This window comes from Aquarana catesbeiana, linkage group LG06 (genome assembly GCF_042186555.1).
Source record: "Aquarana catesbeiana isolate 2022-GZ linkage group LG06, ASM4218655v1, whole genome shotgun sequence".
NCBI lineage: Eukaryota > Metazoa > Chordata > Amphibia > Anura > Ranidae > Aquarana > Aquarana catesbeiana.
The window spans coordinates 130,341,286-130,367,536 of record NC_133329.1 but is presented as its reverse complement, the minus strand read 5'-3'; the positions used below and the strand labels follow the sequence as shown (position 1 = coordinate 130,367,536).

Here is a 26,251-nt window from a genome sequence, read left to right as displayed (position 1 = left end):
GGCTTCCGTCGGGCCACTCTGCCATGAAGCCCTGACTGGTGGAGGGGTGCAGTGATGGTTGACTTTCTACAACTTTCTCCCATCTCCCGACTGCAACTCTGGAGCTCAGCCACAGTGATCTTTGGGTTCTTCTTTACCTTTCTCACCAAGGCTCTTCTCCCCCAATAGCTCAGTTTTGCCGAACGGCCAGCTCTAGGAAGGGTTCTGGTCGTCCCAAATGTCTTCCATTTAAGGATTATGGCGGCCACTGTGCTCTTAGGAACCTTAAGTGCAGCAGAAATTTTTTTGTAACCTTTGCCAGATCTGTGCCTTGCCACAATTCTGTCTCTGAGCTCTTCAGGTAGTTCCTTTTGACCTCATGATTCTCATTTGCTCTGACATGCACTGTGAGCTGTAAGGTCTTATATAGACAGGTGTGTGGCTTTCCTAATCAAGTCCAATCAGTATAATCAAACACAGCTGGACTCAAATGAAGGTGTAGAACCATCTCAAGGATGATCAGAAGAAATGGACAGCACCTGAGTTAAATATATGAGTGTCACAGCAAAGGGTCTGAATACTTAGGACCATGTAATATTTCAGTTTTTCTTTTTTAATAAATCTGCAAAAATTTCAACAATTCTGTGTTTTTCTGTCAATATGGGGTGCTGTGTGTACATTAATGAGGAAAAAAATGAACTTAAATGATTTTAGCAAATGGCTGCAATATAACAAAATGTAAAAAATGTAAGGGGGTCTGAATACTTTCCGTCCCCACTGTAGGTCGAGGTGTTTTGTGGGATAGCCTGCTTCATCAGGACCTCTGATCTCTGTATGAAATAAGGATTATCACTGCAACGGTATCAGTGAGTGTGTATGTATGTGCGTGTGTGTATGTGTATATATACCCATTATAAGACAAGAGAAGAAGGGGGGGATGTATATTACATACGTTGAAATTTAACAGGTTTTCTAATTTGGATGGTAGTAATATATGCTGATATCCAGAACAAGCCCTGCCACTGTGGGGAGACCAACTCCAAGGGGTAAACTGAACTACAATAGAGAACACATAAAACATTTTTTATCTTGTAACCAATCATAAAATAAAAAAGGTAAGAGACACCCCTATATGGAGCCACCGCCAGCAAGTAAATGCTCAACTCCAAGAAGAATAAAGTAATGGAAGGTATATAGCGATAGGTGAATTGCAATTCCATGCTTGAGTCATAGCTTCTCACATGGTCCTATATAAAGGCTTCCAAACAGGATGTGAAGGGAAGCCCTGAAAATATATATACCTCTTAATAGGTGGTTACTCCCTGCAAACCATCCACACCCCCTGAGTGGCCACCAATAAAATGTGGCAAGCTCAGGTGGTGTGGCCAGGCTGCTCCTCTAGCCTGACAATTTGGATTCCACTTTATAGGACCATGTGGGAAGCTGTGACCCAGGTGAATTGTTTGATTCTATGCAGACATTATCAATTACTTCATGTATTTTTTGTTTTAGTGGTTGGTGGGTATGCTTGGGGAACATATAGTATATATTTATAGACCTCATTGGTTTGCCTGACCAAAGGTCACCACCTAATTTTGGTATATTAGCAATCTGGTTCCATCCTGAGTCTTGGAGGTGAGCATTTACTTGCTGGTAGTAGCTGAACATAGGGTTGTCTCTTCCCTTTTTTATTTTATGATTGGTTACAAGATATATTTCTTTTTATGTGTTTTCTACTGTAAGTCAGTTTACCCCTTGGAGTTGGTCACACGGGCCGGCAGGGCTTGTTCCCCAGTTGTGCATCCGCATATATTCCTACCATCCAAATGCAGCAGCCTCAGTTGTGGGATACAGGATGGCTGCACCTTTTCTGCACTGATCAAGGTTGTTGGTACCCCTCAGGGAATCCCCTCACCCTTATGGAAGACGGTAAACAGAAGGGAAATGGAAACAGGGGCAGGTCATCACTGTGCACAGGACAAGGATGAGATTATTCAAGGATGAGGATTATATGCCTGTGCCTGGACACACACTGTACTTGCCGTCCATAAAATCAATTAAAGTTAAATATCTAGCACCAGAGCAGCTTGAAGTAAAATTGTAGACTTTATTATAGATCCATCAAGACTTAAAAAGAATCAATTTCTACAGTAAGATTGACGTGGTCTAGCCACGTCAATCTTACTGTAGAAATTGATTCTTAGGTCTTGATGGATCACAATAAAATCTACGATTTTACTTCAAGCTGCTCCGGTGCTAGATATTTATCTTTCATTGGCTCCCCATTCTTAATTTTTTAATAAGAAAATTTTCAGTCCCTATGGCAGACCTGATTATGAAAGTGTCTGCTCTCATAGAGACTGCAGAACGTGCAAGTTGTCTGACTTTTCAGTTGCTGCAATCTTGCTTTCCAGTGAAGATGAGCAGGGTAAGTTATGCCGCGTACACACGACCGGACATTCTGGCAAAAAGGTCAGACAGAATCATTTCATTGGATATTTCGATCGTGTGTGGGCTTCATCGGACTTTTTCTTTAGAAAATTCTGACGGACCTAAAAGTAGAACATGTTTTAAATCTTTCCAACGGAATCAATTTCTATCAGGAAAACCGTTCGTCTGTATGCTATTCCGACGGACCAAAAAAGACGCAAGGGCAGCTATTGGCTACTGGCTATTTAACTTCCTTTTTCTAGTCCCGTTGTACGTCACCGCGTTCTAAACGATAGGACTTTGGTGTGATCATGTGTACGCAAGTCCGTTTCAGCGGAAGTCTGTCGGAACTCCATCAGAAAAGCTGTCAGTTTATTCTGACGGGAAAAACGGTCATGTGTACGTGGCATAAGATGAGGGAATGGAAGGTGAATCCTCAGAATTTCAGAACTCCACTAGGGAGGATGGGCAGTCACCTTTAACATCTTTTCAAGCTGGAAGAAGCCATTAAGGTTTTGGTGGAAGAGGTAAGTTCCTGTTTGTAGCTAGAACCATTGCCACCCTATGGGCCCAAGGTCACCAGTATTGGATCCCTTCCCAGTTCACCCAAAAGTACAGGATGCTTTGTGCAAGGACCAAAGTGTATACACCTATGAAATGTTTTTCGGAGCAGTACCCAGTAGATCTGGCTACTTTACTTGGATCTGGCTACTTTACTTTTATTTAGTCTGTTTATGGTTCCAAAGCTTAGTGGTGGAATGAGATGGAATTGGCCCGGTCTGTAATTGCATTGTTGCAACAAAGAGGTTACTAGCATGAACAGCCCTCATGTATGCATATTTGAATATTCACTTTTTTTGCGATTTGTGGTTCTCCGCTTTGGCCTGTTCATGTCCCTTGGGGCTTCACAAAGGTGCTGTCCTTGAGCTGATGTGCTCTCTGTGAATACACATTATTGATTATCCAGAAGACGTCTAATGAAGGATCTCTCTTCATCCCAGCGCTGGAGGCTGTTGTACGACAGAAAATACAGGCATACTTTTAAGCTTCGGATGGATCCTGAAGCTACAGAAGTTTGCATTGGATTCAACCCAGCGCTTGGCCTAGGCCTAGACTTGAAAAAGTCCAAAATAAAAACTGCACTCCTCACAGTATTCAGACTTCTCAATAGTGGGTGCTTGAAGTGAATGCTATTGATGGTGTCATACCAGAACCAAATGCTTAATGTGTTTAATGTAAAGACGGTGTCACATAAATCATAAAAAAAAACAAATGTTCCAGGGCCTCACAGAGTTCCTTTATCAAGGCAACACAGTGACACTATGAAGCCTTGCGAAAGGGACCCTGCGAGGCTCTGAAATTTCTGTTTTGTGTACCTGTTTACTATGCAGCAGAGAAGATGCTTGGCATGGAACCCGGAAGACAAAGGTGATTGCTGTAGTAGCAGCAACTACTATGGTGATTACCCACTTCCACAGAGATCCTATATGTTTTGTATAATGCATATTTACATTGGACCAATCAAGGGACCAAGCAAAAAATGATGAGGTATGTTCATAACAAAAGTGCTCAATCAGAATAACAGATTCTGCAAGTAAAACAGGTTGTGTGTATGTATTGCAACTGTGTGTTTAGCTACATGTTTTTGCTTTGGCATATAACCCGTGTAACCATATTTTAAAATATTTTGTTTAGATTTACAAGTCTACAAAATGCAATGATGTGAGACAAACTGGGTACTGCCCAAGAGGTCCCTTTTGTGCTTTTGCACATGTTGAACGTAAGTAATACATTTACAAAGAGGGAAACATAATTTTTTCAGCTCACTTTTTTTATTTTTATTTGGACCAGTACTGCAAACCAAAGAATCTTTACCATTTATCTTTAGGAATTCCCTCTACTGAAGAGACCATGAATGTGATGATGCAATCAAGTCATTTAAAACAAGCTCCTTCCCTCTACTCTTCAGACTTTCTTGGCCTTTCCAATGACTGGAACACTAATATGAGTTGTACAAATAACATTCTGAACCACAATGAACAAACCACAAATGTAAGTATTTATTTTTTTAGCTCACAGGTCTTTGTAGATTTATATTTATTATAAAGAAAGTTATGTATTTTGGTATTGGAGCTTGAAACTATTGGTACGCTTTTGTTTTTTTTTGCCTGGCTGCATATTCACTTCCCTACAATTACAAGAAAAGTAAGTAAAAATATGTAGGGATTTCAGTAGCTTAGTGTTGCACACAAGTGTCTTGCTTTTCTAATAGAACGGAAATGTGCACAACCTCTTCCATGGAGGCTACCTGAAAATATGCATTCATATAATAGTTATGTTAAAAAAAGGATGAAAATGTGCTGCACAACAGCTCAGTATACTCGTATAGAAAGGGGTTTTTATAATGTTTATGAATGCCCTTTGTTGTTAGGGCTCAGGTGTTTGCGATCAGCCATGGTCATCAGTCTCTATAAATCAATGACAGGCAACACAGCTATCTGCATGCAACTGCAAATCGGAGCAGTTACATGCGACTAGGGAAAAATGAGGGATCTTTCTCTAATCACGTGTAACTGCTCAGATGTGTGGTTACATGTGAACAGCTGCAGTGCCTGTCAGCCTGTCACTGATTTCTACAGGCTGCTGGTCACGGCAGATCACAAGCACCTGTGCATGTCCTCCACAGATAAATGGTAATTCTTGGCAACGTACAGCCCAAATTGACTGTGTGAATGAGCCTTTAGAGATTCACCCTTATAGTGTATGTATAACTAAAACTTTTCCTTAGTTTTGATTTCAGTAGTAGAGTTAAAACCTTATTGTCAATATTTTTTTTTCCCTATGTGGGCCCTGCTAAAGAAATGTCCCTTAATTTCTTGATGATTTATCCCCATTCTTGCTTTCATTAAAACTCTACATTATGGGATTTTTTCATTTTTTGTGTACAGGAGAAAGAGAGAGGTGAATCTCCCCAGCAGGGACACAGACCTCAAAAACTTGTCTATCAACATTAAAGAGTGTAGACTTGCTTTCAGGATACATTTAAACTTCTTAATTTTCATTTGGCTTTTAAAAAAGCAAAGCTGCTCCATTTCCAAATCTGGAAAAATGGCATTGCCTGGACTGTTACTGTACTGTATGAAAAGTCAAATGTGAATACAGCTTTATGTAAATATAATAAAAGGTAAAAAGCAAGTAACCTCTGCAGTGGTGCACACCTTGTCTCATGTTACAACCTTGACAGACTGATGACACTATAAACCCCAAGAGACATAGCCATCCACTGGAGTGATTTGTGGCGTAAAACTAAATCCCTGCAAGCCTTCACACTTTATGCTGCCAAACAAGCCTACTTTGTCACGCAGTCCTCATTGGCTCTTCTGTACTTTACAACTGAGCCCTTTTCCCTCACAACAGTTACAGTCACCTTCTTGCTCTGTGCTATGCTTCCTCACATTTCAAACTCTCCCTCTGTACTGGCATCTTCCCCTCTAAAGCATACACTGATCACCCCCATACTTAAAAAGCCCTCTCTGGACCCCACTAACCTGCAACTTAAGACCCATCTTCTTGCTCCCATTTACCACTAACGATTTAGAATGCCTAGCCTACAAATGTCTGAGCTCCTACTTCATTGACAACAACCTTCTTGACACCTTACAGTCTGGCTTTTTCTTGCAACACTGAACAGAAACTACCCTACTAAAACTCACTAACGATTTACTAACTGCTAAAGCCACTACTCCATACTTTTACTACTAGACCTTTCTGCTACTTTTGTTACTTTTGACCACTGGCTCCTCCTCAAAAATAAATTCCACTCACTTGGTCTCTAAAAAGTCTGCTTTTTCCAGGTTCTCCTCCTACCTATCACAGCGTTCCTTCAGTGTTGCTCAAACTGTCTCCTCTAAATGTCCTCTTTCTGTAGGGGTCCCCCGAAATGTTGTCCTTAGACCCCTTTTCCCCCTTTACACCACCTCCCTTGGTCACTTGATAAACTCCCCAAGGCTTCCAATACCATCTCTATGCTGATGACACCCAAATCTATCTTTCTACTTCCCACCTAACCCCTTCAGTCTCCTCTCGCAAAATAAATAATTAACTGACATATCAGTTTGGATATCTCACCACTTCCTCCAACTCTTTCTAAAACTGAATTCATAATATTTCCCCCAGACGGTGCCCCTCCCCCTGACTTCTCCATCAAGATCAATAATACAATTATAAGTCCCTCCCCTCCTGCCAGGGTGTTGGGTGTAACCTTGTTCTCTGACATGTCTTTTCAGCCCCAAATCCAATCACCATCTTGTAGACTTCACCTCTGTAACATCGCCAAAATACGCCCCTTTTTAATTGAGTAAACCAATAAGCAACTTGTTCACTCCCTTGTTATCCCTCGCCTTGACTATTCTAACGCCCTTCTCATAGGCCTACCTCTACACAGGCTTTTCCCCTTTGGTCTATTGTAAATTCTGCTGCCAGGCCATCCACCTTACCAAGTGCTCAGTCCCCCCCCCCAATGCCTCCTTGCCAATTTCCCCAACAAATAAAATTCAGAATACCAACAACATACAATTCCATTTACAGCTCTGCTCCAAGCTATATCACCAATCACCTGAAAACGCCTCTTTTCAGGGGAGCCTATCCCAGCCAACATTCCACTTGCCCCTCTCTATTAGATTTTACACTCTCAGGAGCAGGGCCCTCCTAACTCTCTTGTATGAAAGTGATACAAAACACACACTTTAATTCACATTGGTCTTTCTTTTTCTGTATATGGATAATGGCACTGTAATTATTTTATTAAAAAAAATCTAAGTACCTTTTTTCCTAATTGATATACAGCTGTCAAATGACCCAGCTGTTTCCCAGCCTGTTTGCAGGGAAACATAAGCAGGAGGAGTTTCTAGTCCTTTGCTGCTGGTTACATTTTAAAAAAACAGCCTTTGGAATACAGAGTAAAAATAAATAATATCAAACTGTTAAATTGTCATATATTAAATCAAATCTTTGTTATTTTTTGGCAATACCATGGTGTGGGCGGATTTCTGCCAGTCACAGGCTGTCACGCCCCTCCAGCCTGTGTCTTAGAAAAAGAGGGAGGTAAAGCCTCTGTCAATCTACATGTAATATCCCACCCCCATTGTGTTTAGCTGGTTAGTGGGCATGGAGGATGAGGGTGGGAGTGGTCTGTCATTTACCACTATGTATACACCCACATGTGTGACTATAGTCACATGGGCTGCTCAGGTGTGATGGAGATGAAATGCTCCGCATGGGAACTCACTAAAAACTAAGCATGTGCAGAGTTGCCATCACAGCTGTAAATCCCTAGCTGAACTGGGGATATGGCTAGAAGGGAGAGATAGAGAGCAGGAAAAAACTGATTTTTTGCAGAATTCACAAAATAAATCTCATATTGACTGAGTATGAACAGCATGTAATGCAGCATTCATTGATGGTTTTTTATGATGTGGGTTTAGTGACACTTTAATTTGCATTGCTACTGTACTGTCTTCCTTTAGGGTTAACCTTTTTTTATTGAGCTTTCAAAAATACTGTACAGCACAAAACAGGATGTGTACAGCAATGTCCCAGTATACAGTACAGCAGCGACAACATCAAGGTTTGGGAGTACAGTATTATAGCATACATCTAGTACTGCAGTATACCATATTGAAACAATTAAAGAGGTTGTAAACCCCAATAGAACACCCCCCCCAAAAAAAAAAAAAAAAAAACTGTAAGACAAAGGCATAATGAGCTAATATGCATCACAATACTTGCTCTTTATGAAATAGCTACCTTAGAACGAAGCCCTCCAGTGGCGCCCTCATACCACTGAGACAGCTCACCTTTTAAGCGGTGTTTCTTCCGGGTTCGCAGGTCCTGGCACTGTGAGTGGTTGGAGCCACTAATGTGCAGGAGCCGCCAGCACGGTGACCGTTCCTTCAGAGTGCAGACGTCATTGACGGTGTATACAGTAAATATCTGATAAACGGTGCAAGTTTAGGAGATATTTACAGTACCTATAGGTAAGCCTTATTATAGGCTTACCTATAGGTAAAAACAGACCAGGGGAGTTTACTTCCTCTTTAACAGAAATAGTCAACATAAGGTACCTGTCACGGAACGTCCCACACTCCGCTTGAGTGCTTCCGTCATATACCACTTCCTCCCAGTCTGTATACAGATATCCCAACCTCTCTGAGCACAAACAAGGCGACACTTGCTTGTTGCTACCAAGAACTCACTTTATTCAGAACCAGAATACAGTCTTATATACACAGGAGAAGATTACTCTAACAATACAAACGTAACCTAATTAACATGAGTAATTAACTAATCCTTTATACAGCCTAGGTGATTGAGACATGACCTTTCGCCCAGACTTGTGGTCACCGAGCTTCACACAGTTATATCAACACAATAGAAGTCGTCCCGTCTCCTACATTGTATAGTGGACAATGTCATCAGCTCATTCAATTAACATAAACACAGGTAGTTGGAATTGATGACACCAGCATCTCCTCACAGGATGTGTCCCAACAGAATGAATCAGTCTTATCAGCAGGGGGCTGCTGGAGGAATCCCCCCTCCCTGTTCAGGGACACAAATCTACAGTAAGGAGTCCCCATACAATATACACTTATATACACGACTGAGTCCGATTAGTACAGTTCAGCCTGGATTTCTCATTCACCTCACAAAGAGTATTGTTCCATTGAAAATCCAGGGCCCATAATCAAAAGGCAACAGGCTTGCATACAGTCCTCTCCAACAGCCTCTGTTCTGGCTAGGTCTGTCACAGTACCCATAGGAAAATCAAAAAGCATCAGTTTATTCTCTGCTACCCAGCTGTCTAGTCAGATCAGCTGTAAGCACGCAGTAACCAGATCACTAGTATGGCATACACCACAGGTGAACTAAACGAAGAACCAACTGAGTGTAATTGGGAAGACAAGCAGGTAGAGTAAAGAGAGGGTAAGAGCAGTCATACATGCAACTAGGGTAAGGGAGGAAAAAAGAAAAATGGTAGGGGGTTATGTATCGATGGAGGTTCCAGTCTCCATTCAATACTCCATCCTTGCTGGATACAAAGAATGTGAAGAGAATCGAAAGTGGGACCACTGTCACCATTTTTATATTGTAAAGTGTGACGCAAACTGTTGGTGCAATATAAATTCTGTATAATAATAATAATAATAATGTTATTGTGACTAGATATTCAAACTCATTATGTTCGTGGTTGGCTAATATATAATAATACAGTCTAATTGTACTCTCACTCTCCCTCTCTACAGCCCTGGAAGGGCACAGAGCTCCTTCACCTTCACCATAATGTCACTTTAAAGCAAAAAGTCAGAAAAAAATATCACTAAAATATAGTGTTTTGGTACAATAGACTTTTGTGTCTCTTTTACCATAAAAAATGTTTTGCCTTACTCGTAGCAATGTTATTTGTGTACAATGCCTGCAGTGCATGTGCAGTATACGCACTCAGTCCAGTCTTGAAATCTAAAGGTGATTAAGAATGAATCCGAGTTACATTCTGAGTGGTTGCCCAGTAGCCGAAGAGAGATGTCCGATGTAGCAGAGGAGACTATTGCTGGCAAGGGATGAGTGCAGCCCTGTCAGCACTAGAGGATAAAAAACCAAGAGGTAAGTCTACCATGATGTTCAAATATGCTGTGCATAATTGATCACCTGTGCTAACCCAACATTTACTTCTCCTTTAAAAGAATCTGGCAATGAGAGAAGTATGGAGGCTGCCATTGCTGACCTCCTCCTTACAAATTGTAATATACTCCTTTAATTTATTTATAAAGAAGCAATTCACTCTTCATCAGCTGTTTATTAAAGTGGTTGTAAACTCTAAAAAAAACAAACAAAAAAAAAAGCAACCTGCAAGACAAAGGCATAATGTGCTAATATGCATTGCATACTAGCTCATTATGAAATACTTACCTTAGATCAAAGCTGTTGCAGTGACCTCCCTACACCGATGTTACCGGCGACAGGCTCCAGTGCTATAATTGGCCAGAGCCGCGATTACGTCACTCCCATGCATGCGCTGGAGCCGCTGGTCACACCACAACTCCTGAAGAAACAGCACGAGTGAGCTTTCTTTTGGAAAGTATATATTTATTAAAATGTGATATTACATTATATTACAGACAGGCCATAAAACTTCAATAATCTTTGAATATTTCTAATTATTACACATAAAACTGACTTGTATCAGGTAAATTTGCTGAGAGACTGCAAACTAATTAAAACAGATCCCTTGGTTTGTGAATGTAAGTTATAGCGTAGCCATTGTACTGAAATCAACCAGATCCCTATTAAAAATAAACTTCAAAATACGCTAAATACCCTTTTTCCTCATTTGGCTGAATCCTCACTTTCCTCCACTTTCAGTTAATCTTCAGTTCAACAAGTGCCTGCGTATTGCAGTGATATAGCAACCGCGAAAAAACATAGGGCTCTATTTTTTTTTAAATTTGCATAGCAATTCTTCTAGTGAAAGTGCATGTACATTTGTTCTGTGCAAATGGGGCGGAAAAACATGCTATTAGGCTATTTCCTGTGCAGGCCTAATAATTTTGATTTGGTTTGAAAAATACTACATTTGGCCACTGGATGGCGCTAAGCGTCATAGGAAACAAATAAATATATATTTTTTCACTTTCGCCAAGAATTGGAGAGATGAGGGCACAAGGCAGAGAAATTTTTTATTTTTATTTTTTAGAAAAAAATGTACATTTATTTTAAACATTCATGTATCTGCACTAACCGATTTCTCTTTTCCCCTCTGCAAAGTCCCACAAATACCTGTTGATCCTGCCATTGAAGTTCAACCAAAGCAGCTTCCTGTGATGGTGTGGCAATGATGCTGCACTGTTCCTGATTTCAGAGCAGAATTCCTTATCTCATGTACACAGTGCCTACTTGCTATAAAGATGGATAAGAAGATGCTGTAGTGGGTGTGGCTATCAGCATTGTCACTGCTGATTTCACAAACCTGTAGTTTTAGTCATCACCTGACCACACCCAGTCCTGGCCACTGCTTTCTGGATTGTTAGCACTTCCTCTGTTGCTGAAACCTTCTCACTGTGAACTGCTGTGGTGGGGGCGGGATATACAAATGAAGGAGGATTTGGCTTCCCTAGATTCAGGGAAGGTAAAGGAAGTTGTGTTTTTTTTTTTTTTTTTTTTTATATATATATACTTTTATAAGGCTTTTGCATGCCATACTAACTGGATTTTGGACTGTCATGTAGGAGCCTTTAGTTGTACTTTAAATGCCTTGAGTTCCGCTTTAAGAGACATTACACGAATGTTTTGTTTCCTTTCTTGCATAAAAAAAACAAAAAACACCAGGCAAACACATTATTTGTCTTCTGTATTCATATTCTTCTTCTACAGATTTCATGCTGTAGTAGTCCAACAGTTACCTCCAGCTCAGGGAGCATTAGCTCCTTCCTGCCTGTTGGATCTGTAGGCAGGACAAAATCATGGTTTGTGTTGTGAATCGGGTACCACAGGTGTCTCTTCACCAGGTTCTATCTATCCAAGAGCACCAGGTTTTGATCGAGAAGACCAGGTGTGTGGCAAAATGGGCTTTGGGGCTTGTTTATTATATACGGTGTGTGTGCGTGTATGTATATATGTATGTGTGTGTGTGTGTGTGTGTGTGTATATATATATTATACACACAGTGCCTTGCAAAAGTATTCCCCCCCCCCCCCTTGGCTTTTTACCAATTTTGTTACATTACAGCCTTTAGTTCAATGTTTTTTTTTAATCTGAAATATATGTGATGGATCAGAACACAATAGTAAAATTAGAAAATTTATATACCTAAAACTATTTTTCAGAAATAAAAAACTAATTGGCATGTGCGTATGTATTCACCCCCTTTGTTATGAAGCCCATAAAAAGCTGTGGTGCAACAAATTACCTTCAGAAGTCACATAATTAGTGAAATGATGTCCACCTGTGTGCAATCTAAGTGTCACATGATCTGTCATTACATACACACACCTCTTTGAAAGGCCCCAGAGGTTGCAACACCTAAACAAGAGGCACCAATAACCAAACACTGCCATGAAGATCAAGGAACTCTCCAAACAAGTAAGGGACAATGTTGTTGAGAAGTACAAGTCAGGGTTAAGTTATAAAAAAATATCAATATCTTTGATGATGCCTAGGAACACCATTTAAATCTGTCATAACCAAATGGAAAGAACATGGCACAACAGCAAACCTGCCAAGAGACGGCTGCACACCAAAACTCACGGACCAGGGCAAGGAGGGTATTAATCAGAGAGGCAGCACAGGGACCTAAGGTAACCCTGGAGGAGCTGCAGGGTTCCACAGCTCCACAGCAGAGACTGGAGTATCTGTACATAGGACGACAATAAGCCATATGCTCCATAGAGTTGGGCTTTATGGCAGAGTGGCCAGAAGAAAGCCATTACTTTCAGCAAAAACCAAAATGGCATGTTTTGAGTTTGCGAAAAGGCATGTGGGAGACTCCTAAAATGCATGGAGGAAGGTGCTCTGGTCTGATGAGAATAAAATGTAACTTTTTGGCCATCAAAAAAAACGCTATGTCTGGCGAAAACCCAACACATCGCATCACCCAAAGAACACCATCCCAACAGTGAAACGTGGTGGCAGCATCATGCTGTGGGGATGTTTTTCAGCAGTCGGGACTGGGAAACTGGTCAGAGTTGAGTGAAAGATGGATGGTGTTAAATACAGGGATATTCTTGAGCAAAACCTGTACCACTGTGTGTGTGATTTGAGGCTAGGACGGAGGTTCACCTTCCAGCAGGACAATGACCCCAAACACACTGCTAAAGCAACACTTGAGTGGTTTAGGGGAAACATGTAAATGTGTTGGAATGGCCTAGTCAAAGCCCAGACCTCAATCCAATAGAAAATCTGTGGTCAGACTTAAAGATTGCTGTTCACAAGCGCAAACCATCCAACTTAAAGGAGCTGGAGTAGTTTTGCAAGGAGGAATGGGCAAAAATCCCAGTGGTAAGATGTGGCAAGCTCATAGAGACTTATCCAAAGCAACGCGGAGCTGTGATAGCCTCAAAAGATGTCTCTACAAAGTATTGACTTTAGGGGGTTGAATAGTTAGGCACAGTGACTTTTTCTGTTATTTTGTCCTATTTGTTGTTTGCTTCACAATAAAAAAAAAAAAAAATCTTTAAAGTTGTGGACATGTTCTGTAAATTAAATGATGCAAATCCTCAAACAATCCATGTTAATTCCTGGTTGTGAGGCAACAAAACACGAAAAATGCCAAGGGGGTAAATACTTTTGCAAGGCACTGTATCTCTTTTGCCTCGTACACACGATCGGACATTGATCGGACATTCCAACAACAAAATCCATGGATTTTTTCCGACGGATGTTGGCTCAAACTTGTTTTGCGTACACACGGTCGCACAAAGTTGTTGGAATTTCCGATCGCCAAGAACGCGGTGACGTACACCACGTACGACGAGACTAGGAAAGGCCATTTCAGAACCAAGCGCGGCACCCTTTGGGCTCCTTTTGCTAATCTCGTGTTGGTAAAAGTTTAGTGAGAGACGATTCACACTTTTTCAGACTCCTGGTTTTCAGATCGTTTTCTGCTGTTCAGTTTGTGCTTGTGGGTTTGTATCTGCTCTTCAGTGCGTGCAGCAAGCTACGCGTGACTTTGTCATTGTATTCTTGTTCGTTCATTACTGACTTTCAGGTCGCTCTTCACAGGCTTTGCTGTTCTTCAGTGCGTTCTGTTACTTCGTTCTGAGCAGCCGACCGTTTTCTAGCCATGTTGCGTATACGTACTCCTCGTAGAGTTCGTGCTGTGCGGGTGCTTGGTGTTGGGGTCCTTACCTTGACACAAGCCCAGTCCATGAACAGGGTGGGGAGGAGTTCATGGACCAAGAATTGGTTGCTTCAGCGTGACCAGTTCTGTCATATGCCTTTGCTCTGTGAGATCCGTGAGAATAATCCTGATGATTTCATTAACTTTCTCCGGATGACGGACCCCGTATTTCACAGTTTGTTGGCTTTGCTGACCCCCTATATCAGCAGGCAGGATACCTGCATGAGGCAAGCCATCGCTCCGGAGCAGAGGCTTGTCGCCACCCTGCAGTACTTGGCGACGGGGAGAAGCCTGCAGGATTTGAAGTTCTCGACAGGCATCTCCCCCCAGGCTCTGGGGATCATTATCCCAGAGACCTGTTCTGCCATCATCCAGGTCCTGCAGAAGGGGTATATTAAGGTAAGATTTTTATCCTTTAATATCACATTTTATTGTATTTAATGTTTGATAACATATTGTATTTCTTTCCTCATTCCCTAATTACCATGATTGGAATATGCTGTGAATGTCTCCTTTGTCCTCATGCATGCTGGATTTTTATGTAATTATTTTTGTTGTCCTTCATACCAATTTGCCTTCACTTACCTCCCCAGCATGGTCTCCTGGCCCTATATTCACCTCATGTAGTCAGTTAACAATGTATTTTATCAGCTCCATAGTAGTGCTGTCATAAACCAGATGTGACCAGAACTGTTGGACTGCGACAGAGTGAACCAGACATAAATAAGTGAAAGTAAGTTTATTGAGGAAAATGCATATGTGAACACACCACAAATACAAAGTGAACAACCAAACAGCAGCATATGTAGCAAGAGGGAGTACCAGAATCGTAGTCAAGCCAGGCCGGGGTCATAAACACGGAATCAGTAGCTGGGAAGGGAGATAAACAGGACAAGAGAGGATGGATGGATCTCAGGAGGGACGGGTCAGGTACAAGGCTCAGAGTCCAGGGTTCAGGTAACGGACAGGAAACAGGATCAACAGGTTCCAGGAATCCGGCTTCAGAATCAGGCTACAGGATCAGGAATCAGGGTAACAGGATGCAGATCAGGGCTCAAGGACAATACCAGGGCAACATAAGTGTGCAATTGCCGGGTATTTATACTGCAGCTCTGCTAATTAACGTCAGGTGACACCTGTCTGCAGAGGGGAATACCTGCTCCATACTCAATAAACAAAATAAGTGCAGCGCAAAACAAAAAAATATAAATAAGAAAAGGATGATAAATCGTCCAATACTAAATTGGTATTCAAACAGTTCATAAATGCCAATATGAAATAACCCTCTTCTGGGGACACCCGCAATGGTCACTTATCCAGGCGATGCAATAATATGACATAAGATTGTGCTTACCAGATCCAGTTGACCCCTTAATTATAGGGGGTCTTAAACTCCAAGTGTAGCCATGTTAGAAATTTTCTATACATAAGTTATTCTTTATACAGTTTCCTGACAGACTTTGGTCTGCAAATCCTGGCACCTTTTGGTATCTCTCTATTTATTGTTCTTTTGAATCCTCTTCTTTTTCCCATATATTTTATATATGTGGTTTTTATACCACACAGCATCCGTGATCAATATCAACAGCCTGTGTTGGATCATCGCTTCTTTGCTCTGCCTTTTTATTACGGATCCCCCTCTCCCACGGATACCGCTGTGCATTGAGAGAGAGCATTCAGCATATGTTAACCATCCCTGCATTATACCAGTACTACACCATAGCCTCGATGGAACCTCCGTTATTTGAGGAATCCTTTTAACTTGCAGATGACAGCCAGCCCAGCAGTTTGCCACGGGTCCATTCATGCCGTTTAAGACCCCCTATAATTAAGGGGTCAACTGGATCTGGTAAGCACAATCTTATGTCATATTATTGCATCGCCTGGATAAGTGACCATTGCGGGTGTCCCCAGAAGAGGGTTATTTCATATTGGCATTTATGAACTGTTTGAATACCAATTTAGTATTGGACGATTTATCATCCTTTTCTTATTTATATTTTTTTGTTTTGCGCTGCACTTATTTTGTTTATTGATTTTTATTGAGGTTGGTGTTATCCTTTTAGTGTTCAGCTTGCATTAGTTTTAGGTTTAGTTTGCGCTGATTGTCCTTTATTTTTTAATACCTGCTCCATACTGCCAGGATCCATCCGCTGGTGGATGCCAGTACTGCGGCCCAAAGATGACATAACATTAACAGCGAAAAGCTCTCCTGACAGTTCCAAACTGCCAGGAGACACCTGCTGGTGGACCTCAGTACTGCATGCCAAATAACAGATATTAAGAGCGGATGGAACATTTCCTGACAGTACCCCCCTCAAAGGAGCGGCCTCCGGACGCTCCAACTGGTTGTAATTGTCCATAGTCTATGGCATCAAGCAGAATAACAGATGGGGGTACGTCAGGCTGGGCCACAGACACTTCAGGCTGGGCATCAGGCACCTCAGGGCAGACAGTGGGCACATCAGGGCAGACAGCGGGCTCTGGGACCTCGAGCTGGGCAGCAGGCTCATCGGACTGGACAGCAGGTACCGAGACATCAGACCAGGCAGCAGGTACTGGACCTTCAGACTGGACAGCGGGCACAGGCATTGGTACAACAGGCTGAGTAGCAGACACTGGCACTTCAGGCTGGGCAGCAGACAGGAGCACCTCAGGCTGGGCAGCAGACGGTGGCACATCAAGCTGGGCAGCGGGCATGGGCACATCAGGCTGGGCAGCAGGCATGGGCACATCAGGCTGGGCAGCGGGCATGGGCACATCAGGCTGGGCAGCGGGCATGGCCACATCAAGCTCGGCAGCGGGCATGGGCACTTCAAGCTCGGCAGCGGGCACATCAGGCTGGAGAGCGGGCACATCAGGCTGGAGAGCGGGCACATCAGGCTGGGAGGCAGGCGCCGAGACGTCAGGCTGGGAGGCAGGCGCCGAGACGTCAGGCTGGGAGGCAGGCGCCGAGACGTCAGGCTGGGGGGCAGGCGCCGAGACGTCAGGCTGGGAGGCAGGCACCGAGACGTCAGGCTGGGAGGCAGGCACCGAGACGTCCGGCTGGGAGGCAGGCACAGAGACGTCAGACTGGGTTGGATTAGCTGGTGCGGAGGCAGGTTGGTTTACTGGCAGGATTGTCTTGGTTGGAAAAAACTTTCGTTTTTTTCTTTGGCTTAGCCACTGAAGCTCTGTAGGTGAGGGGTGCAGCAGACTGGAAAGGAGGATTGGGATATGGCAGAGAAGAGGTAACAGTAGCTGGAGGAAGTTCCTGTGGGTTTGCAGGCAGCAGGGAAGAGGCAGGTGGGTTGAATGCAGGATAGGTACAGGGAGCAGAGACTGGATATGAGTATTTGGTTGGCAGCAGCGTATACTGAGCTGCAACTGCGGTTGACATGGGTGATGGGGAAACATACATTTGGGTAGGCTGGTGTTTGGTGGCAGAGATGGTTTGTTTGGCTGAAGCTGATTGCATCATGTCAGACCATGCTGAAAGTATAGGTTGTACAAACTGTGCTTTTAACTCTCCCTGTCTAACAAAAGACTGAGCAGACACAATGCACTCAGCAATCACCTGTGGGCAACAGGCTGAGTAGTGCTCACAAAAATCGGCTGGATCATCTTCAAAAAGCCAAACTAGGGATACAACCTGATTCAAATCAAAAGGAGGAGTGAAATCATCATGGTCCTCTGGAATACAGGGCAGGACCATCCTTTCAAAGCCTGGCGGCAATAATCACTACTTTCAGATGCCAGCAGAGAAAAATAAATCACCTCATCGGCATTCATGTTTGCAACCAACTGAATCAAAATGGTTCCCCAGTGCAGCCACTTCTGGTCAGGGATGGCCCTGGTATTCTGTCATAAACCAGATGTGACCAGAACTGTGTGACTGCGACAGAGTGAACCAGACATAAATAAGTGAAAGTAAGTTTATTGAGGAAAATGCATATGTGAACACACCACAAATACAAAGTGAACAACCAAACAATCCCTGGTATAAAACCAACCAGCATATGTACCAAGAGGGAGTACCAGAATCGTAGTCAAGCCAGGCCGGGGTCATAAACACAGAATCAGTAGCTGGGAAGGGAGATAAACAGGACAAGAGAGGATGGATGGATCTCAGGAGGGACGGGTCAGGTACAAGGCTCAGAGTCCAGGGTTCAGGTAACGGACAGGAAACAGGATCAACAAGTTCCAGGTTCCAGGAATCAGGCTTCAGAATCAGGCTACAGGATCAGGAGTCAGGGTAACAGGATGCAGATCGGGGCTCAAGGACAATACCAGGGCAACATAAGTGTGCAATTGCCAGGTATTTATACTGCAGCTCTGCTAATTAACGTCAGGTGACACCTGTCTGCAGAGTAGAATACCTGCTCCATACTGCCAGGATCCATCCGCTGGTGGATGCCAGTACTGCGGCCCAAAGATGACATAACATTAACAGGGAAAAGCTCTCCTGACAGTTCCAAACTGCCAGGAGATGCCTGCTGGTGGACCTCAGTACTGCATGCCAAATAACAGATATTACCAGCGGATGGAACATTTCCTGACAAGTGCTTTACCCTAAATACCCCCTAAAATGTTTATAAATGTGATTTGTGCTTTAAATTCAGGCAGAGTGCCAGAGGCTTTTTTTTTGGGTGTCCCCAAATCATTTTTAACCCTCCCCCCAACTGCTAAGTCAGCTGATACCAATTGTCTATCTATCCTCAATCATCTATCTGTTGACTTTGCCAAACCCATACACACTATACCCATTTCTTTTTTGGTCAGATGTATGGATGAATTCCCCAAATGCCTGCCTGTATACTTTGAAATGGTGCTGTTTAAAGTTTTTGTATCCTATTATTATCTTAATAGGTAATAGCAGAATGTCCAAATGTGCTCAAATGTGTACAGTGTGTATTTATACCTTTGTATTATGACACTTCTTACCTGTCCAGTGGGCTGCCAATAGGGTAACTAAAGAGGGGCTGTTCAAAGTAATACCCATTATTTAGGCATTCATCTCTCAATGACGTGGAGAGGGTTACCTGTCCAAGAGCTCCCCACCCCCCTATAATGTTAGAAATGGCCCATGAGAGGGGGAGGGGGAATCTGATAGGTGTACCTTATACTTTGGGCTTTAAAAACTCCCTCAAAAAAATGTTATCTTGATGTTGGCCAAGAATGTTTGTGTCTAATCTGCTTTCCCTGTTTATGTGCAAAATTAATAATTTTATTTTTTGTTTTCCTCAACAGTTTCCTTCCACGCCACAGGAATGGCAGACTGTGGCCTCCCACTTTGCCCAGCGGTGGGACTTTCCTAACTGCGGAGGGGCAATTGATGGGAAACACGTCCACATCGTCCCACCACCCAATTAGGGGTCATACTTTTATAATTATAAGGGGTTCAATAGTATTGTGATGTTGGCGGTGGTGTCGGCTACTTATGAGTTCCTGTATGTGGACGTGGGGAAGAATGGCCGGATGTCCGATGGTGGAGTCATCGCCCAGACGGAGTTCTACAGGCGTCTCCAGAATGGCAGCTTGGACTTGCCACCTCAAGAAGACAATGTGGAAGAACTCCCATTCGTCTTCGTTGCTGATGAAGCGTTTGCGCTGGGGGACCATCTTATGCGGCCATTCCCGATGAGGACCCTCACCCCGGACCACAGGGTTTTTAATTACCAGCTGGCCAGAGACAGAAGAGTGGTGGAGAACACGTTTGGAATCATGGCCAGCCGGTTCCGCCTATTTCTTACACCCATACACATGGTGGAATACAAACTGAATCATATTATCCTGGCATGCTGTATTCTACACAACTTTTTACGGCAACATTCTGCCAACTATGCTGACTCAGTTGGGCCTGAGGCTGGACTTCAAAATGAAACAACCCTGACGGCGCTTGAAAGTGGCCGTCCTGGCTCGCCCCCCCTGAGTGGCCGTGATGTCCTGCTAAGATACCTTGAATTCTTTGCGGGTAGGGGGGCTATCAATATGCCAATGTCTGAAACCTTTTTCAAATAAAAAAAAAACAAATAACTACTCAAATCTTTCGTGACATTTACTGCTTTTGTTTGTTTTAGCTGACCCTGACAGAAATGTGATGAGTCCTGAAAATGGCGTGATTGTGTAACCTTACAAAGCACTGGTGGGTGTTATTTACTAAAGGCAAAGACACTTTGCACTACAAGTGCACTTGAAACTGCACTTGTAGTGCAAAGTGGACTTGCCCTTAGGAAATAACACCCATTGTCACAGAAAACACCAATTAGAGCACCACAAAAGTGTTGGAGCGTTGAAAAAATAATCCATGCATTCTTGATTAACAATCTGTTTAATACCAGCACAATCACATGTGCATTTAGAAAAGGTTTTTAAAACATATCAACATGTTTGTTGTATAACAATTTTTGGGGTCACATTAGAAAAAATAGAAATGTCCATTTAAGATAAAACAGGCATGTTTAACACCAACAAGAAAGACACAAATCTTGAACTTACAAAGTTCACATTTGGTGGAACTTGAAGGCAATATCAGACATGAGTATTTACAAATTGTGTTTGATATTGCGTTCAGATGGGGTGAAGTCACCCCAGGAAAAGCCAAATTTAGAAGATGCACACAAATTTTCGAATGTCAACATGTGCTACCTGCCATCACGGGGATCAAGGGACGTGTTTTGGGGGTACAACCCCTTCCTCACAGCTACTTGATTATTGAGGAAGGGGTTGCACCCCCAAAACGCGTCCATTGATCTCCCGTGATGGCAGATAGCACATGTTGACACACTGTGTGCATCTTCAAAATTTGGCTTTTCTCAAATTTGTCAAAAAATGTCAAACATTTTTAGCACACAAAAAAAACAAAGGGATTTTGAGGGGTTTTAAACTCTCTCTAAAACATCAATGATGTTCTTCATTTTTTGAAGAACATCATTGATGTTTTTCTTGATGTTTTCCAAGTCCCTATTACACCCCATGATCTCCCCGATCAGGATCTGTGCGCTTTCCGAGGTGAAAGGATCTGGATCCACAACATCACGATCACCTAAAAAGATAGAAACCAAAAAACACCATGTATTATAAATATGCCGGCATCCATCTCTTACCTGAGCCTGTGGTCGCAGACACTCACCTGTTGTGGTGCCAATTTCCACCACGTCTTCCTCCTCCTGCTGTGCTTGTTCTGGGTGGATCTCCCCTTCTTCCAGAGGTCGGGGGTCTCTGGTCTCCTCGGATGAGGGGTGTCCTCCGAGTCTTTTCTCCCCTATGTAAAAAAAAATAGGTCTACTTAGCACACAGATATTTGATGGCAGAACTGTAAATATGAAACATTGCTTGGAAGTGGGGTACAATTGTCTGTTTTGGCAGAGTTCCAAGATGTAGCCTTTTTCTTGTCCTTTGTCAAGCTTGAATACTTACCTGTTTTGTCCAAGCTTCACAGATGGAGACACCCCTATAGTATACACTGGAGCACCTGTGTGGCCCCCTAATAAAAAGGGTGTTCTTGTGTCCCACACTAGTGCTCCAGTGTCCAGATGTGTAAACAGCTGCTGAGTGTCCTCTCCTTACACAGAATCTAGTTTGCATTTCATTCTAGTAACAAACCCATCTACACAACCAAATTAGTTTCACACAAGTAGGCCCTAAAAAATGTGGGCAAATGCATATGGCCAAAACAATGGTGTTTTATAGGCCGAAAGAAAAATGTTTGATACGAACGAATAATGTGCCCATGAACATGAAAGTTGACATTTTAAACTGGATAACAGTTAAGAAAAGCACATGGAGCAGCACGAACGTAATAAACACAAAAAGACTAGGAACACAGCACAACTACTTACTTTCTTGCAGCACTCTCCGGATCTTTCTGTACTGCTTGTGCCCTCTTAATTTTAGGTCCGACCACCGCTCCCTGAGCTGATCTTTCGATCGACGTACCGTGAAATTCCGGTGCAGACTTTTAACCACTTTCGCCATGATCTTTGCCTTTCGGACATTGGGGTTGGGGTAAGGTCCATACTTCCCGTCATAGTCAGCCTTCTTCAGGATGTCCACCATCTCCAACATCTCCCCAAAGGACATATTTGATGCCTTAAATCGTCTCCTTCTGGATCAGGACGTTTCTGCCTCCGGGCTTTCCTCCTCCTCCTCCTCCTCCTCCTCGTTGGTGTAATTATCAGACACCTGCTCTGACTCCGCCATGTGCTCATCCCCACTGCGACAAACGAGAAGGGGCGGGGAATAGACTATAAAGAATGTCAGGGGCGGGCAGAGTTTCACGCATACGCAGTGTCTATATTGCGTAACACGCGTGCGTAGTACGTACGATCTGTGAGCGGAGCAAGTAGTAACGGAGGCGCCGATCACGATTGCGAAGGTAAGATTTAACTTTGGGCCTTTACTGCTTCTAGATTGAGGCCTGTATTTGCACAAGTTTAGAAGACTTTAGGCTGACATTAGGGTTTGTCTTGTGTTGTGTCTTGCAGTGAAAATGGATATCTTGAAAAATAAGGACTTTATGCCAATCTTCATTGATATGTTCAGGGAGCTGCCCTGTCTATGGGAGATAAACCACCCTGAATATAAGAACCAAACAAAGAGGAAGGCAGCGCTGGATAATTTGCTGCAATTTGTGAAGCCGGTGATCCCCACAGCAGACATCACCTATTTGAAGATCCTAATTGGTGGCCTGAGGAGCACTTATCTAAGGGAGCAAAAGAAGGTCCAGGATTCCCAGAGATCAGGAGCTGCAGATGACATTTATGTCCCCAGGCTGTGGTACTATGACAGGCTGCATTTTCTGGCAGGTCAGACTGAACCCAGGCCAGCACTCTCCAATCTTCCTTCCAGGCTTCCTTCCCCCCCAGCTGAGGCTTCTGAAGCCCAACCTGGGCCTTCCAGGCAGCAACATGTGGAGGAGCCCAGCTTGAGCCAGGTATAGCATTCCTCTAAATCTTCATGGTTGTCCAATCAATGATGTTAACTAGATGTTAATTTGGAGTACTAATTTATGATTGTGATTGATGATGCAAAAACTACAACCATGTCCCTTTTTCATACACAGGGAAGACTCAGCCAGGAGGTGGCCGGGCCAAGCAGGCTGCCTGATATCCAGGTCCCTCTCCTACACCTTCAAAGACAAAGTGGCAGGAAGAGGAGTAACCTGGAGGAGGCTGCCATAGGCCTCTTTTGGAAGGCTACAGAGGCCCTGAGAAGCCCCCACAGTGTGGAGGAGGACTTTGCTGGCATAACTGCCTGCAAAATGCTGCAGATGGAGGAGGGCCAACGACTCCTGTGTGAGTCCTTAATTTTGGAAGCTCTCAATAAGGGGTTGAGGGGCCAAATAACTTGTGCTACCCACATTTGTAACCTCACACATAGTTCTCCTCCTCCTCCTCCAGGTCCTACTACCCCTCCTCCTCCTCCAGGTCCTACTCCTCCTTCTGCCACATCTCCAACACCAGAGCCACAGCCGGGAAGGAAGCGTAGAAAGAAGACCAGAGAGTGATGACCCTGGGTCCAGTCTGGTCTGGCAAAAGATGCAGCCTCTTGTAGTACCACAGCCTGGGGACATAGATGTCATCTGCTGATTTCATGATCTCTGGGACTTCTGGACCAGACTGCACTCCCTTAGATATGGACTCCTCAGGCCACCAATTTTGCAGTAAAAGAATTGATGTCTGCCCTGGGGGTCCAAGGCTTCCCCAATTTATGATGTTTCTCCAGCGTTGCCTCCCTCTTTGTTTGGTTCTGAGCCCTTAATAAAGGATTTTTTGTTTCAATTATACTCGCCTATGTGTGTTTTCCTTAAAAAAGGGAAGTTTAGTTGTGAGGATTCAGGTACATTTCAAAAATACAATGTGAAATTAACAAGGGACACCAACACCAAGCAATCTCCTTGAGATGAAATAATACACGATAATAATGGTGTTGTGGTAACTTGACACACAAAACACACACAAAAATATTATGGAGTAAAACTAAAAATAAAATAAAACAAAGATCAGCCTTGAAAAAAAATACAAACCCCCAAAAAAACAGCCTTGAAAAAAAAAACAAAAAAAAAACAAAAAAGAAATTTGGTCGGATGTGACAAATCAAAATATATTGAGGTTGCAGCATTCATTTTCTTTTTCCAGCTTTATGCTCTTTATCCTTTCCTGGTGATCCTGCCCGTAATGCACTTCCTTCCTAGGGTGGTAACGTTCATTTGCACACTTGTAGTTCATAGAAGATCGCTTTAGAAAGCTGATACAGTTGTTTGTGATGTTGTCTCAGTCCACATATATAGTGTTTGGGGGTTCTGTGTAATTTTGTAGCAAAAAAGAGGAGAGAAATGTCAGAATTGGCCTGGTAGGCAAGTGGTTAAAGTGGATGCAAACCCTTACATATACCCAGTGAAGTGAACAGCCTCAGATGATACACAGAGATGAAACAAATCCCCCTACATAAGTTTTTGCATGTATATCTGCTTTTTTCAGCTTTATATACTGTTTAGAAAGTGCAGATTGTGTGAGGATTTTCACTTTCTCATTCTGCACTGTGAGAAGTTTTGGATTTCACTGGGAGACAGCTGATTGGACGAAAGACACCCCCCCCCCCCCTCCAGCTAGGCAGAGACTTTCAGAGCTGTCCCGTGAGTAAGGCAGCTATCTGCTAATCTATTTATAGCACCCAGCCCGACACAAAATGCAGCCTGGTTTTCTCACGTGTCAGAGAGCTTGTCAGAATTTATGCTGATACCAGAAGAACGGAGCAGGAGAAAGCCACTGGACTTAGTGCCTTGAAGAGAGATAAGTAAACACTGCAGATATATGTACCCAGTTCAAATTTCATGAATCGGGTTTACATCCACTTTAAGGTTAATGGATGGCGTGGCCATGATGTGAAGCCGGACGGATGTGTGACTCCACAGCTCCGTGACAATTGGCATCTAACACCCTGCTTACAGACACTCTACATGCCCACAAAGGACACGGTAGCTTACGCTGGCATCCAGGACCCCCCCGTAGCGGCAATTATGTCGGCAAAAGGCCAAGGTGAGCACTCCAAGGACCCGAAATCCCAGAGCTCAGGGAAGGGGCGGGGCGCAAGCTCACCAGGCGCCATCTTAGCCTTTGCTTCCGGAGTATGGAGTAGGCAGGGGAAAGTGCAGAGCCCGGGAATGTCAGCGCCCCCCTCAGCTATGGCATCCTCATCTGCTGCACAGGAGTCTGCTCTCTCTCCTGCAGTACTAGAGATGGTACCAGACTCTATTACCAAGCCAATTTTGGCAGCCATAGAGGGATTCAAAACTAAGATGACCCGTATAGATCATTTAGCATCAGAGTGCGCCCTGATCCGCCATGATTTAGACAAAATGAGGGGGAGAATTACGAAAGCAGAGGACCATATTGGCACAGTGGAAGATCAGCAGGGCTCACACAACTCACAAATTGCAGAGCTGCAGTCGCTGGTGAGTTCCCTTGTAAATAAAATGGATGAAGCCAAAAACAGGCAGAGGTGAAATAACATCCGCATGGTAGGCCTACCCGAGGGAGCGGAGGGCCAGAAATCTGCCATATTAAAAAAAGGAAGATTAAGGTCTGGTGTGACCCCCTCTGACACCTCCATCCCTAATAGTGCACAAAAAAACAAGAAAAATAGCCCTGGGACTTTAGATGAGGTGAGAGAGGTTTAGCCAATGTCCACAATGAACACTGAGACAAAATCAATTTATTCATTTCAAAATGTTATGTAACTGAGTGGTAACAACAATGATTGTGAGTTACCAGGCATAATAGCCAATGTACACAACACAGATGAACGTAAATATACAAAGATTTATTACAAATGTTATACATCAATGAGCAACAATAAAACTTGAAAATTGCTGGGTCAGTAAGTACACATACAAAATAAGATGATAAAATGTACATACATGTGGACAGGGAAGTATGTAAACATAATGCAGACATCAATAATACCCAG

At 43.3% G+C, this 26,251-nt stretch overlaps 1 protein-coding gene across 2 annotated transcripts in view; it reads left to right on the top strand.

Annotated features, from left to right (window-relative positions):
* Positions 1 to 26,251, top strand: part of UNKL (unk like zinc finger) — a 246,284-nt gene that overhangs the window by 103,826 nt on the left and 116,207 nt on the right. For both annotated transcript variants that reach the window (XM_073636796.1, XM_073636797.1), the window contains 2 exons: positions 4,105 to 4,189; positions 4,298 to 4,461. In XM_073636796.1, coding sequence (XP_073492897.1) covers positions 4,105 to 4,189; positions 4,298 to 4,461 — 249 coding nt within the window. The remainder of the gene's footprint in view (positions 1 to 4,104; positions 4,190 to 4,297; positions 4,462 to 26,251) is intronic.